This window comes from Aspergillus aculeatinus (genome assembly GCF_003184765.1).
Source record: "Aspergillus aculeatinus CBS 121060 unplaced genomic scaffold BO66scaffold_43, whole genome shotgun sequence".
Lineage (NCBI taxonomy): Eukaryota > Fungi > Ascomycota > Eurotiomycetes > Eurotiales > Aspergillaceae > Aspergillus > Aspergillus aculeatinus.
In genome coordinates, this window is record NW_020291512.1 from 47,114 (window position 1) to 60,959 (window position 13,846).

General features: G+C 53.0%; 5 protein-coding genes across 5 annotated transcripts; 2 read left to right on the plus strand and 3 right to left on the minus strand.

Annotated features, from left to right (window-relative positions):
* Nucleotides 1-410: 410 nt before the first annotated feature.
* BO66DRAFT_458040 (uncharacterized protein) lies at nucleotides 411-1,382 on the minus strand (the record flags this gene model as incomplete). The annotated part of the gene is made up of 2 exons (XM_025652192.1): nucleotides 411-735; nucleotides 784-1,382. 2 exons carry the CDS (start codon nucleotides 1,380-1,382, stop codon nucleotides 411-413), a joined length of 924 nt encoding a protein of 307 aa, XP_025501080.1.
* A 1,663-nt stretch (nucleotides 1,383-3,045) lies between these two features.
* BO66DRAFT_441222 (histidine phosphatase family protein) lies at nucleotides 3,046-4,791 on the minus strand (the record flags this gene model as incomplete). Its single annotated transcript, XM_025651328.1, has 3 exons — nucleotides 3,046-4,393; nucleotides 4,448-4,601; nucleotides 4,665-4,791. The coding sequence occupies 3 exons, from the start codon at nucleotides 4,789-4,791 to the stop codon at nucleotides 3,046-3,048; spliced, it is 1,629 nt and encodes a 542-aa protein (XP_025501081.1).
* Nucleotides 4,792-7,086: 2,295 nt separating this feature from the next.
* On the plus strand, nucleotides 7,087-7,815 carry BO66DRAFT_329380 (uncharacterized protein; the record flags this gene model as incomplete). Its single annotated transcript, XM_025644018.1, has 2 exons — nucleotides 7,087-7,456; nucleotides 7,490-7,815. Coding segments are annotated over 2 exons (696 nt in total), but the record flags the coding sequence as incomplete, so codon positions are not given.
* Nucleotides 7,816-8,746: 931 nt separating this feature from the next.
* BO66DRAFT_441224 (uncharacterized protein) lies at nucleotides 8,747-9,558 on the minus strand (the record flags this gene model as incomplete). Its single annotated transcript, XM_025651329.1, has 2 exons — nucleotides 8,747-9,247; nucleotides 9,361-9,558. The coding sequence occupies 2 exons, from the start codon at nucleotides 9,556-9,558 to the stop codon at nucleotides 8,747-8,749; spliced, it is 699 nt and encodes a 232-aa protein (XP_025501083.1).
* Nucleotides 9,559-12,870: 3,312 nt separating this feature from the next.
* Nucleotides 12,871-13,516, plus strand: BO66DRAFT_458043 (uncharacterized protein; the record flags this gene model as incomplete). The annotated part of the gene is made up of 3 exons (XM_025652193.1): nucleotides 12,871-13,142; nucleotides 13,213-13,319; nucleotides 13,413-13,516. Exons 1-3 carry the CDS (start codon nucleotides 13,033-13,035, stop codon nucleotides 13,514-13,516), a joined length of 321 nt encoding a protein of 106 aa, XP_025501084.1. The 5' UTR covers nucleotides 12,871-13,032.
* Between the last annotated feature and the right edge of the window lie 330 nt (nucleotides 13,517-13,846).

A 13,846-nucleotide genomic window follows, 5' to 3' on the forward strand; every position in this document is an offset into this window, starting at 1 on the left:
TTCTGATAAATCTTCGGTGATCGGCTTCATGGATTTGATTACGGAAGCTAGCTTACTGATAATCTACGTATAGTCAGTCAATCTCTTCTTTAGTCAGATGGCCAAGTATAGGGCTCTAAGCCGCCTCCTCCTCTTCGGATTAAGCCTGACGATGACAAAGGCGAGTGAAGACCCTGGACATTACCTATTTGACTGATGGCAGGTTTACAAGATCAAGATTCCACGCGGGGACAGTTTAGTGTCTCCCAAATACCGGGCCTTTGTGGGCCGTATATGGCAGCTGCTGCCCAGGTAACCACTAATAAAGACGCATGGTACTAAAATTACCAATTACTAAACACGGATTCATGCGATGAGCATCACGCCGATCAATTCCCCTAGATCTACATTTCGGGCGGATTTCCCGTCCCTCACCCCGAGGACATGGATGGTTTCGATGTCCGGACAGGGTGCGTAAAGTCCACGGCCGCATACTCCGCCCCCACAAAGTCCGGCACTCTCGCCGGCTCTTCGAGTCTCGCGACCGGCTCCTCGCGATGGGAATGTCGGCCCGTTAGGGTGATAAGCCGTCCCAGAACCGCAAACTCCATCTTCAGCTTGATACTGTACACCAGAGACTTCAATGCGACCTGCAGATAGTAGAGCCCGACATACTCCAGAACGAGCAGGCCGACATCGAGCGCGATGATAACAAAGTTGATAGCCACGAGCTGGTAGATCACATTCCCGGCGCCGCTGCCACCAGATCCTCCTCCTCCTCCTCCGCCGTCGGATTCCCCGGACTCTCGCCGTCGACGCAGCAGCGCGGGATCGCCGGCCCACAGCACTTGGACCGCCTCCCGGATATACAAGGCGGAGAGCAACAGCTCCAGGAGGCAGAACCCGGTCACCTGGGCGCGCTCGATGACCTGGTACGCGGCGTTCCAGGGGGCAGTGCCCACGAAGGCGGAGCCGTAAGTGGTGACGGTCGTCGGGGGCAGCAGGATGGCGGTGGTGAGCAGGATCAGGTAGAGGATCTGGCGCAGACGCCGCTCGTTGCGGAGGAGCAGGTGTAGGCGGGAGTACAGGACCAGCGACTGCACGGGCACCATGGCGTAGAAGCCGAGGTTCGAGATGAGCAGGGCGAGCAGGAGGGGGCCGAGCGAGTAGAAGTGCAGCACGGGGCCCACGACGCTGGGCATGACGCCCAGCACGGTGGAGACCAGCAGGGACCAGAAGTAGAGGCCGCGGTACTTCTTGAAGGTGAGGAAGAGCAGGACGACGAGCTCCACCGAGTTGTAGAAAGCGATGGCCAGGATCACGGCCACGATGATCTGCGCCGCAAGGGCGCTGTCCTCTATGCCGGTCACCAGCCCGGCGGGGATGTCATACAAGTTCGTCATGAGGCCGCGCGAGGTGGCGGTGCGCCGCGGTCTGCATCGTGGGAAACTGCAGGAAACGACTCTTTGGCTTTTTCTCGATTGATGACGATGTCTATGCACATTGCTTTGCGGTTCTCTGTATCTTCTCTTGTCTCACCGCGGGCTTCCTCTGCCCACTCCAGCTGCGCTGTATGTACCAACTAATGAGCGAACAGTGAACGGCATCTTCTTGTAAGGCAAGAAGAAGCCCATGCCTCAACCGGGAACCGTGGTGAATTTCGCCATCGAGGGATATCAGCTGATAGGGAGGGAGAGTGCATCAGTGGTACCGGTCGAGGTAGTAGGGTGGACTCCAAGCCAGAGCCGAATCATCATGCGCAACGCGAGTCCATCCCCGGGAATACAGTTGTCCGACCCTTGGTTATCGCAGCCGTAAGAAGAAATACAGTTTCAAACCCCGGATTCCCCGTCGGAGTTGCATCACCTCTCTGTAATTAGGGCCAGCAGTTTCCGTTGATGGAGATGATTTCCTGAGATATATAGCCATTATTGACAGTTACTCAGGTGATCGAGCCCGAGGTTAGCAATTCTCGTTATTGGTTCTGGATCAGACAATTGACGGACTGATACCCGAGAACTAATTGTCGAGGCGCCGAATGACTGATAGGCTAAGTAAGCGCATGGTACAAGATGCATCGAGGGGTTTCCTGAAATTTAACCAGTATAGTTTCCACATACATACCTTCAATCGCGATGGTGATACCGTATACAGGGCTTCACTGTACGCCTGTACATTGAGCCCACCACGGGCCAAGAAGGGAAATTTGCCGGAAAAGGCAAGCAAGCGGCAAGCCCCGCCGCATTGCCGAGGCCGGAAATCCGGGTTGGTTCCGAAGCCCCTTGGCTGAGTGCACTCTAGACATTCCCTATCCCAATTCATTAACTTGGAATCTTCCTTCTCTTTTCCTTGTGCCTTTCATCCTCACATTGCTTTCCTTAGTAGTGACAAGCACCACAATGCTTCTGCAGCCCCGCGGGCCCCACGTCGCCCCCACTGCGACTTCTCCTCCCCTGCACCCCGCCCGGCCATCTCCGCCACCTGCAGCCACAAGAACCCTTGCTGGCTTGAGCATAACCTACTAACGTATACATTTACGCTACAATATCATAAGATAGGATCACAATTGTTGAATTGAGTGGATAACACTACTATCAGTCGGGCGTGACCTTGGCAGGTAGTGGGTGGGTTTACAACCAAGGGGGTAACTCCACTAGTCAACCCTAACCCTCGTCAATTGGTAATCCAGGTTTTATGACCATATTGGTGTCAATCATTGCAAGAAAAAAATGATATCTAGTAGTCTAGGTTATGATGATCAACTGGACTATGCGTTCCATCGTGCTACTAGAAACCTACATCGATGCGGCGATAGCTCTAGCGCATGCAGGATAGCACGGATGGACCGGCCAAATTCAGCTGCTGTTCTCCCCTGGGGTCAACGTTCCTTGCCGGATGTGGACGGAAGGACTCTGAAACTGGTATGCTGTATCTATCTTGTCCATTGTGATGGTAAACAGTAGCAACAAATCCAGCATCGATGGGAATATGCAGTGAGGCTACCACATGTGCTGCTGCAGGGATTCTATTGAATCGTGCCCGTACATACCCCAACCACCTACCTACTTACGCAGGAACACCGTCTGTGACAGCGCCCCACCCCTTCATCGTCCAGTTCCCAAAGCAGGCATACTGATATTGCGCCTCCGCCAGACTTTGCCGCTGAATCTCCAAGAAGGTCGACAACTCACACCACCCGTCCTCGCGGTACTCGCACTCGTCGAAGCTAGCGTGGAGCGGGATGGTGCGCTGGTTCTGAATGAAGTGCACATACTGGGTCGGGCCGCTACCGGTCACGTAGTCGCCGTTCTTGCTGGCAGCCTTGGACGATGACCGCGTGGTCGAGACCCTGTGCGGCGCGCTGATGATCTCGATATTCAGACGGCCCGCGAAGGGCACGATGCGGCTGGAGTGGAACTGCTGGTCCTTGGTGGGGCCGGTGAGGGGCAGGGGATCGGCAAATTGCGTGAGCCCGAAGGCTGTCAACACGGAGACGATGTTGGCGTCGTGGGTGAATTCCAGGTACAGCTTCTGGTCGAGCGGGAAGGTGACGGGGTTCGTGTCGAGCGTCAAGTTCGCCCCGGTGGTATTCGCGGGAACCTCGAGAAGATGGCCCTCCACGCGCGCCAGGAACTCTTCCACGAAAGCGATGCCCTGCGCGCGACCGGTGGGGCTGTGGAAGCCGGAGAGCCCCGCGAACTCGAGGTCCATGAGATAGGCCCAGTTCTCCCAGTCCTCGTATGTGAACAGCTGGCAGAAATCACTGTAGCCGAGGCTGATCGTCTCGTAGGGGCAGAGCGCCTGCGCGTGGTATGTGTCGGTGACCGTCCAGTTGTAGCTTCCCGTCAGACGTCGCAGCTCGGCGGTGCGCTCCTGGAGATAGGTGGCCATCCAGGTGCCCACGGGGACTTGGATGGATTCCATCATGGTCTCTGACGCCTTGGTGCAGGCGGACTGCCCCGTGGTCGCTGGGTCGATGGTGGCCAGGATGTTGGCGTGGTCCCGCCAATTCAGCCCGAAGAAGCCCGCTAGGAAATTCTCGCAGCTCTCGAGCATTCGCGCCTGCAGGGTCGTGCGCACCACGAGCTTTGAGGTGCGGTTGCTATTGTCGTACAGATGGCCGTAGTTGTAGAAGTTCAGAACACCAGCGTCGAACAATTCCTGACGGCCCTGCGGGACAAGGATCTCCTTGCCTAGGTTGTATGACCACTGGTTCAGGAACTCAAGCTTGCCGGAGAACATGTGGCCCTTGGCGGTTGCATTGGCGATCGCAGCGCCCCAAGTATCCAGGCCCTCCGATGAAGATGGATATCGCGCCCCGTGACGTTGGAGCATGTGCATTTGGGTGATGTACGCACCCTTTGGCAACGGATGTTCGTTCACCCCGAAGCCCTCGGGCGGCGAAAAGTAAGGACTGTTGGGGAGAGTCAGTTATCATCCACATGTATGCTGGTGGAATCAATCCTACCTCAGGTCACCCATGAGGTGAAAGATGTTCCTCCCCTTCGCACCCTGAATGGGCTCCGAGGTCTCCAGCGGAGCGTTGGGAACATAGGCAGCATTCCCGAAAGGTGCAGGGTTGCTTTCGGCGAGGAAAGGCGCAGCACCAGTGGCGACAGTGCCTGGTTAGTACCATGTCAGTGGCTCTGGTTGTTTTGAATGGGATGAAGATCAATGGTACCAACCAGCATAGAGATTAGGCGAGGTTTGGAACCAATTAGGCTGAGTGGGAGTCGCTCTCTGGTGAATCGCACTGGCTTCAACCGCGGTGGTGATTGCCACAGAGAGAACGAATGACTTGAGTGTATGCATGGCCGTCGTGAATCCTCAAGCTCCTTGTACACCACATTCCATTTAGGCTTGTCCGTCGAGTCTTTTATACATTGATTGATCGTATATGTCGTAAATTGTACGAATCCGATTAGACCGCCTACATGTCGGCTGTTGTGGTGGAATCATGGTTTTCGAAGGGTGACTGCACTGGAGAACCGGAATGAAGACAGGAATTACCTACCCTGCAATCAACATCCTCCCGCTCACCACGTGGGATAAAAGCGACATTGAACAGAGAGGGCATTTCGGCGGTTTCGTGCATCAAATAGACCCTGTTTCTGTAAGCGAAGCTATACTAGTAGAGCCCGAGTCAGCACGAAGTCCAAGGTCTCGTTCCACCTCGCAAGCCATTGCATCCAACGAAACCTAATCATTAGCCGAGATTATCTGACTGATTAGCGCGAGACAGCCTGCGCGAAGCAGCCGGTGCAAATGTCACGACCTCGAGTTTGACCAATGAAACTCGCCGGAGAAAGACCGTGCTATCGATAGATAGCCCTGAGAATGCCAAGCCCTGGACTGGGGAAATTACCTTGTTTTTTTTCCTTGTGGTGTCTTCCGAGTCTTCCGTGACCGCAGTGCCTTATCTGAGTTCCTTCAGGCGATCCGCACACAACAACTCCCATCTCGTAGATGTGATGTCTCTTCAAGCATATCATCGTTCTTCTCCTGCCCCGGCGTTTCTCTTTTTTCTTTGTTTTTACTCCGTCGTGTGCAGCGAAATCAAGCCTATGTGAATGCTTGACGTGCGTTTAATCCGCCGCCCGCCGCCAGTCGCTCTTCTTTTCCTCTTCCCTTTTCCCACTGCATCGGCCAGAACATCTCGCTACTGGGCATGAAGACTCCCCTCGCCATGATCGTGGGCCGATTTGACTTCCACGATGCATATGCCGAACATGATCGCTTGCATCCGTCCAACGGCGGCATTGGGACCGCTTTTGGGGAGCGGGCCAACATGGCTCGGAAGGGCGCCGGCCATCCCGCTTAGGGCTTCCCATGCAAAGTCACCCTGCGGAAGAACCTCCAGACAAGTGATGTAGACGTCTAAGTGTTATAGCCCAGGAAGCTTAGTTCCAACTCGTCATGTAGATTAGATGTAAATCCTCAGTATCATCTCACCATGGTCTAATTTCGACTCACAACCATCGTCATTCAGGAGGCTTTACACTGCCAGTGAGCTCTTTTCGTTAATCGGGCTATGTTTAGGAGCAAGTATGGTGTATAATACCTGACTCTACCGTGTCTTTCGATGCGCTAGTCTCGATTTGCCCTATTTGAAATTGGCATAAGGTGCCTTCGCCCCTTCTGATGCAGATTGCCGTAATGTCCAAACACGGGATTTCTGGTTGCTGTGTGCGAGTCGAGAGACTGTCGAAGATCAGGAAGTACAGGTGTTGAAGCAGCATCTCTCAATCCAGCCATTTGAAAAGTGGGCAGTGGGAGCCATGCAATGTTCTCCGCTGGGGATCCTGGTTCCCGATATTATCATCGGTCGGATCTCGCTTGTATACTCCGAGGGGGCCCCGTTGGGTATCTTCAGGGAACCATTCTAAAGATATCTAGCACCTACGCAAGGCCGAGCCTCAGCCTTTCCAGCTTTGGCGGGCACTTCTTCATGGTCCGGAGGGATAGTTTGCTTGGGCTTGTCTCGATGAACACCTGAGAAAAGGTTACAAAGCGGCCAGGCGAATTCCCGCTGCCTGACTCCTAAGGTATCCACATATTCTAGACCTTTTCTATACCACTTCGTGACTAGTTGATTTGGCAGAGAAACTCCATCAGACGAATAAAGACAGGCAAGCGCTATGTAATGATGACCGGATAACTTCCGTCTAGAGCAAAGAACCAAAGCTCGGTCGTTTCAGCCCGACCTACCTTGTTCGATCAATATCCAGGCTCTGCTGGAACATTTCCGACAAAGAACAAGGGACTTGGACCCGGTCAATAGGCTAAAAACCTCAGCCAGTGGCAAAGAAACATCGCGGACTGTGGAGAGAAGAATGGATACAATTCATGTGAACGTGTGTGCCTTTGTGCAGGGGCCTTAGCACCGCCCATCGACTCGAGCCAGGCACAAAGCGGGTATGAAAGCAAGGCAAAGGGCACTCTCCAGGAAATAGATGGACTTATAGCTCCCCCTACTCGCCTTTACCGAGCTTGGAGGGGCTGGAGCGAGTAACATAAATACAGGGGGCCCTGTCCGGGCTTGTTCAGCCATCATCACCAACAACCCCACACGATTCAATCATCCTCATCATCGATCGCTTTGAAACAATGTCTGAGTTCAGTCCGAGGTCAATTCTCGACCCGACAGTGTATTTCACGGGTGAATATACCTTTGAGGGCGAGCGATTTTCTGGTCCCGTTTGCCGACGGCCCCTGCCGCCGACGACCTCCAAGGCCAAACCATTCGAATACACCGGCCAACCAGCAAACCTGGCCATGATTGAACAGATCGCAGAGCTCCTGGAACAGAACAAGATACCCTGTCATGTGATCAATGACGGTATGTGGCGTCACTTTGGCTGCCAGAATCCTATCAACTCCCTCGACATAGTCATCCCGCGGTCCCTGCAGATGCAGGCGGTCCAGGTCTTGCGCAAGGCTAACTTCGACGATAGCTGCCGCCGGATTGAGAATATATGTCTATGGAAGGACCATGAGGGCAACTACGAAGCCGCCCCGTGTAACTACATCTACAATCTGCGGGCGAACTTCCATCGGGCGTGGTGGGTGCCCGCTCATGTCTTCCACCTCCAGCCGGCAGCTCCGGGGGAAGAGCTCCATGTGGATCTGAACCTGTTCATCCACGAGGACTGGTTCCCGAACGTGAAGCTTCCGGCCTGTGGTCCGCTGGCCGAAGATGATGAGGCCTATCTGGTCTCGACCGATACGCGTCTCGCCTCGTGCGAGCAGGCCACCTACGAGGTCAAGTTGTTCCAGCCGGCGCGGATGGTGGAGGCCCTGATCCGCCTCGCCTACCGCGACTATTACCTGTACGGGCCCCAGCATCTGGACTACATCCCATTGTCCGACAGCTGCAAGTGGGTGGAGGAGCTCTCCAACATTTTCTCCTCGTTGATCCCGGAGAAAGAAGAGGACAGTACTGCTGCTGGTGCTGGGGGGCCCCGCAGCGAGCCCCCGCCTCCCTGGGCCCGTGCTCGCGTGAACAAAGCCTTTACCGAAGCACCTGAGCTCACCCTGAGGGGTCTGGATCCTCGATGGCTTCGCCTCGAAGATTTCCACCAGCCATGGTTTTCCTACTTAATGATGCTCAGCCGCCCGCATGATACCTCGGGAGACAAGACCTCAGAGAGGGGGGTGGCGGTTCATCCCTTCCGAGTCGCCTTCCAGGCGTGTACTGGCTTCGCTGACCTGTCCTGGCTCCCTTGGTACCTTAAATATCCCGGCGTCTTTCCGGAAGACACCAGTCCCTTCCCGATGAAGAGTATCCTGGCTTGGCAGATTTTGATCGATCGCTTCCCGCACCTGGAGGAGAAGATCGATACTGCCCGGAGAAGGGACGTGGACGAGTGGCGGACTCCCCAGGCGTACAAGAATGCCATCAGCTGGCGCAGGCGCCAACGTACATGGGAGTATGATTGAAGACACCCAAGAATACCACCTCGCAAAGGCAACCCCTAGGTACTTTAGCTTAGCTTAAGTTATCACTACCAGCACCACTAGGCACTACTAGGAAATACTAGGTAGTTGCTTCAGGATTTTCTTTCCATCCACTCTCCAGTCTAGACATCACCTCCTGGTGGAGTCCATGGATATAAATTAAAACTAACTACAACCTCAATGAATGGTTTTCCAACTAAGATATGATACCCCAATCTCAGTAAGAGAAAGAACAAAGATAAAACGCCAAAGACTCCAAGACTGTTCGAGAACAAAAGTGACCACAAAGGGACCCACGGGTCTTTGTAGCTCACGGCCACAGCCCCGCGATCCACGGGAGGCACAAGCAAAGTCCTGCCACAAAACAAAACCCTGCCACAAAACTCGAATCCTCCGGATTATCCAACCTACGGATCTCATCTAGTCCTGACTCCTGCCTTTGGCTTCCCTGGGGTTCAGGAAGAGGCTTCGACGCCTGAAGCGCCGCCATGATGCGCTCCGCGCTCCAGGTCACCCCGTACCTGCCGACTGCCGTACGTAGTTGCTCCGTGATGGCCTTCCACGGAATTCGCGGGGCATCATTGCCAACCTCGGCAATTTTCGTCAGCCCACACTCCCTGTCGAAGTTCTGGCCAAGGCCCAGTCGGTCCAGGGGAATCAAGTGTACGGGGGCCATGATGAATCCTCTCAAGAGAGAGTCGTAATATAATTGACTGTCAATCAAATGGAAGAAATCCGGCCATCTTTCTTTCAGAGCATTCTTAATTGACTCGATACGTTCTTCATACTCAATCAACAGAACAATTGTGCCCTGTAATGGAATAAGGAGGTTAGTCAACGTATCTAGCAGGGGCAGGGGCAAGAGTGAACGAAAATGAAGAGGGGGGTGGGAGGGTTCGATCTCAACAAGACCTTTCTTCTTACACTAGTTTCGACATTGTGGTCCTGATATCGATGTGCATGGTAGAGCTCGTAGGGTAACTCAGCGAGATCCCCTACCACCACGAAACGAGTATCGCGGAGATTCGAGTATTTTTTGAGGTAGCAGAAGTGCCCCATGAACATGCGCAATAGAGTTTCCATACTCAACAGAGAATTCGGGCTTGGGTTTACTTGCGACATGTTGCGGAACTCACAGAGAAGAAATGATCGAAGCGAGTTAGACGAAGAAGCGGATTGAAATGGTGGAGACGATTAGAATGATTGAGGTGGAGAGAGACACGCGATCTTAAACCAGCGATGTTGAACCAGCGATGGAGGTCCTTTTTATCCCTTCAAATCTCGTCGCCCAACGGGCCAGCATCTGACGTGGGAAATACCAGACAACCTTTTTTCATATTGTGTCCGCTATTGCTATGACCTGTAGGAAGAGCTCCGTGGTTTCACCGGGCACACCATGGCGACGGTCTCAGACATTCCAGGACTGTGATCCGGGAGCTGTTGACCTGGTCCCAACGAGACTGCACGCATGCTTCTCGCGCTCTCGGGTAGCGAAAGGTGATGGAAGAAAGTCTCAAGGACTTCGATTGCGGTCTGTTTGGACGGCAATCGCAAGATCCCCGTCGGCCATCCGCTCGATGGGAAGAGTAAACGAAATGGCCAAAGGGGATGGGTCGATGTACCTTTGTTTTTCCCGCCCTTGTTCTCGTTCTAGGACTCTCTGGCCTCTTTGTATGTCGTAGTGTGGGCCTTCTTTTGTACTGTACCTTCTTCCATCTAGGAGCTGGCTGGAGGTCGAGCTCGATGACTGGCTAATCATTTCGTGGAATATGAAGTCTATGCGCGCTCGTCGAATTCTGACATGTCTCTTAGGGCGATTCTCCGGGATGTACCAGTACTGTGCTGTTCCTTCCGGATTCATCTGCCGGGAGTCATGGCCAACGCTTGCAACTCGGTGTTCGGTTGTTTCCACCTCGGAACCAGCCTGGGGCCAGTCAGTCCTCCTCCGCGACACGGACCGGTGGCCAGGTGGGAGTCTAGACCGCTCATCAGTTTCAATGGCAGCTGGCGCGGAGGTCGACCGATGATCAGGCTAGGTGAAAGTGCCGTGTCCCGCCAAAGACAAACGGGGATTTCGCCGCCCAACTGATATGGGCAACACTGGCGGGCTGACACAAGGTCCGATTGCGTGTCGGCAAGAGATGAGTGCCAGAGCTCCACGTAGCTCCTCCGACCGTAAGGCACTAAGATGCTTTACCTGGCTCAATCAGAGCAGATTCCTGGTGGTTGGTCAACCAGTATCAGATGCCGGGCAAGCTTGAGATTTTTGATGCCACCCCGCAGGCAATCCTGGACAGGCGCTGCCTGTTCCCATTATCCTCACTGGTCACAAGCAGACAAAGACACATGGGGAGAGGTGGGAATGATCGGGATGGATTGGAAAGATGGGAGACGGTTGGTGGCAGAGGCGAGGTAGGTAGGGTGCATGTACATGTGTAGCCACAGGTGAGCCGATCCAAACTTTTCCCTTTCCCCTGGCTTCAATCGGAAGAGAGGCAAGATATTTTCCCCACTTCCTTCACAAGGGAAAGTGAGCAAGATGGAATTTGTGAAGGCAAACGACAGACAAAGAAAGCCTTCCTGCAGTGCACGATGACTGGGGGCTACTCCAGGCTCTTGTTATAAGGTACCTACAACTTACCTGACGGAGTCCCAGGCCTCTGATTGGTTGGGCACCTCACCGCTTCGGCCGCGTGTACAGTACAGTAGATATCTAGTAGTAAGGAACCTGTACGGTACCTACCTATGCCTACCGCAGTACCTTAGACCTGAGTTACCTAACGTAGGTGTGAAGGTACTAGCGGGGCGTAGGGTAAGATACTGTACTAGGTATGTACTAGGAGTTAGTAGTTCCTCCAAGCGAGCCTGGAATCAACCATCTTCACGCTCCAGGCTTCCATCAATACCCTTCAATTCCAGTAAGCATGAAGCATTGACTTTCGAGTCTTCAAGGCATCCAGCCGCCTGATTCAAGATTGATAATGGCAACAGCCGACCAACCTCGAGCACTACCTAGACTAGCCAGTAGCACCCCAAGCTTGCTTTGCATATGACTCCTCCTGGCTAGATGAGCGAGCAATTCTGGGCTTATACGTATCACATGGAGGAAGACGAACCATAGTGCATCCTCCAGATCCCTCGGTCAAGTTGACTGCTAGGTCTGTCCTGAATACCCCCGAGATAGCTAATAATGAGGTGTGCAAACATCTATTAAACAGTATGAGGATGGATTCATATCATATAGGACCGAGGTTGAAATCCTGAATAACAGTATTTTGACCCGCGTCAGGTATTCATAGCTGGGATGGCCTATTGCGCTGAAAACCACTATCAACATCCTGACACATATGTATTAAGAGCTGCAGAGGTAGTTATCTAGAGTTGAACTTGAGTGCTGATGCTAGATTTATGATCGGCTGAAGTCCTTGGTGGCCAGATGGGCGGAGCGATTTCTACTGATGGTGAGCATCACCATACGCCGACAACATTGACTTATGGAAGTAACTCGGCTCTCCACAGATGATTGTTACTTACGTGATTCAAGTGAGCCGATAAGAAGGTGAAAGCAATGTTACTGCGAAAATTATATAACATGATAACCTGCCGAGACACGCACATAGTGGCTCGGTGACCCGATGAGCCGGAAAGCAGAACCCCGTTCGCGCTGTGTTATCTCCCTTCTAACCTTCTTAATATCCTTTGCTTGGTGAACAGCCCTGAATCTTGCTATGGAGACTGACATAGTTTGTACCTAGTTGCTGACTGGGCCAATCTCGTGTTTCTGCGTGCGATACGAGCAATTCATTCCCAACTTGAGAGCTCTTTCCATGCCGTGTGCACTGTGAGGTTTGAATGATGAGCTCCTCTTCCTCGTGGAGTTTCGCATCTTTCTGTGGCTCTTTGCCTTGTCTGAGCATGTACTCTCCCCGAAGCGTTTCACATACTGGAGGTAACATGTGAGGGGGTGTCCTAGTATTGTATTGAACAGCGTCATCTTCATCCCATTGCATTACAATAGTTTGAAGCCAGTAAACATAAGGTAAGCTGGCTTCTTCATGATCATTTGTGTATCATATCCATGCCATTGCACTGCTCTCGTATGCAAATAAACCTTGCCACCCATGATCTATATATCGTCTAGACGCAAGCTCGGTCAGATTTCGAATTTTTACGTAATTAGTTTATTCAGATACAGCAGAAATTTGGGTTATAGAAGTCCGCATACTGCTTGTAACCAGGTTGCAGAAAATATTGCTTGTTCCTTGTAACGTTACACCATGAACTCTTATGGAATATGCAGTTCGCGCGTCGTGCAACCTTGAGATCCACTGCTGAACACGAGATCCAGCATAGAGAATCCTTTCTTGATAGGGCTGACATTGTTCTGTGCTGACGCTAGCCTGACTACAGGCCACTTTCCAAAACAATAACGGAGTCGATCTGCGCGGCATGGTTGAGCGTTTGGCTTCCAAGCCTGATCTATAAATTCAGGGCTCTTCACCTCTCTAACCATCATCATCCTCCTCATCAAGTTTTTATACTTACAAACAAGCCAGCCAACCCCAATTGATACGCTTTGCGAACGCATCCGCCATCATGAGTGACTTCATCGGATCAAACAAGTATACCATCACGCCCCGCCACACCGACAAGAAACTCGACCTATACCAGGGCAGCAAGAATGACGGGACCACGCTGCAGATTTAGTATGGTCTTTCTCTGGCTCCCGCCGTTCAACTCTGTTTTGTCCGGGACCGAACTGACCTCTCGTTGTAGCGAGTCGCAGCCTGGCAATCCGAACCAGGAGTTTGTTTTTGCCGATGCGGGCAACGACGAGTACCTGATTCTGAATCTGGGTACCGGCACGTACATGACTGCTAACAGTATGAAAGAAGTCCCTTTTCCCCTACCTTCTGCCCCCCGCCCCACCCACCTCGGGCTCCGATGGGAATCTTTCTAATACATTCGATCGATAGGTGAAACTGACGCCCCCGTCACTGGCAATCTCCTCCCGCCCGTTGACCAGAGGGTGCGCTGGAAGGTGGTTCCGGTGCGCGGTGGAAGTGGAGCCTACAAGTAACTGACACCCTTCTGCTCGAGAGCATACCTCTTGCCTTGATTCCCCCATGAAAGGTTCACGTGCTAACCGTGTCTGGATTGGGAATTCTAGCCTTTACAGTGTTGTCTATCCGGACCTTGTGATGGATGTCTTCCGGGCCGGGACTGACAACGAGACTCCAGTCGTTCTCTGGACTAATAATGGAGAACAGAATCAGCAGTTCTTCTTGAGACTCCCCTGAGTGGGATGCTGGCCCGTACGAGGAGCGCGGTGGGTGACGGGGCTTGGCAGGTCGCATGTATGCCTGTAACTCGGGTCGGAGAGAGAGAGAGACCGGACTGGGGTTGTGGA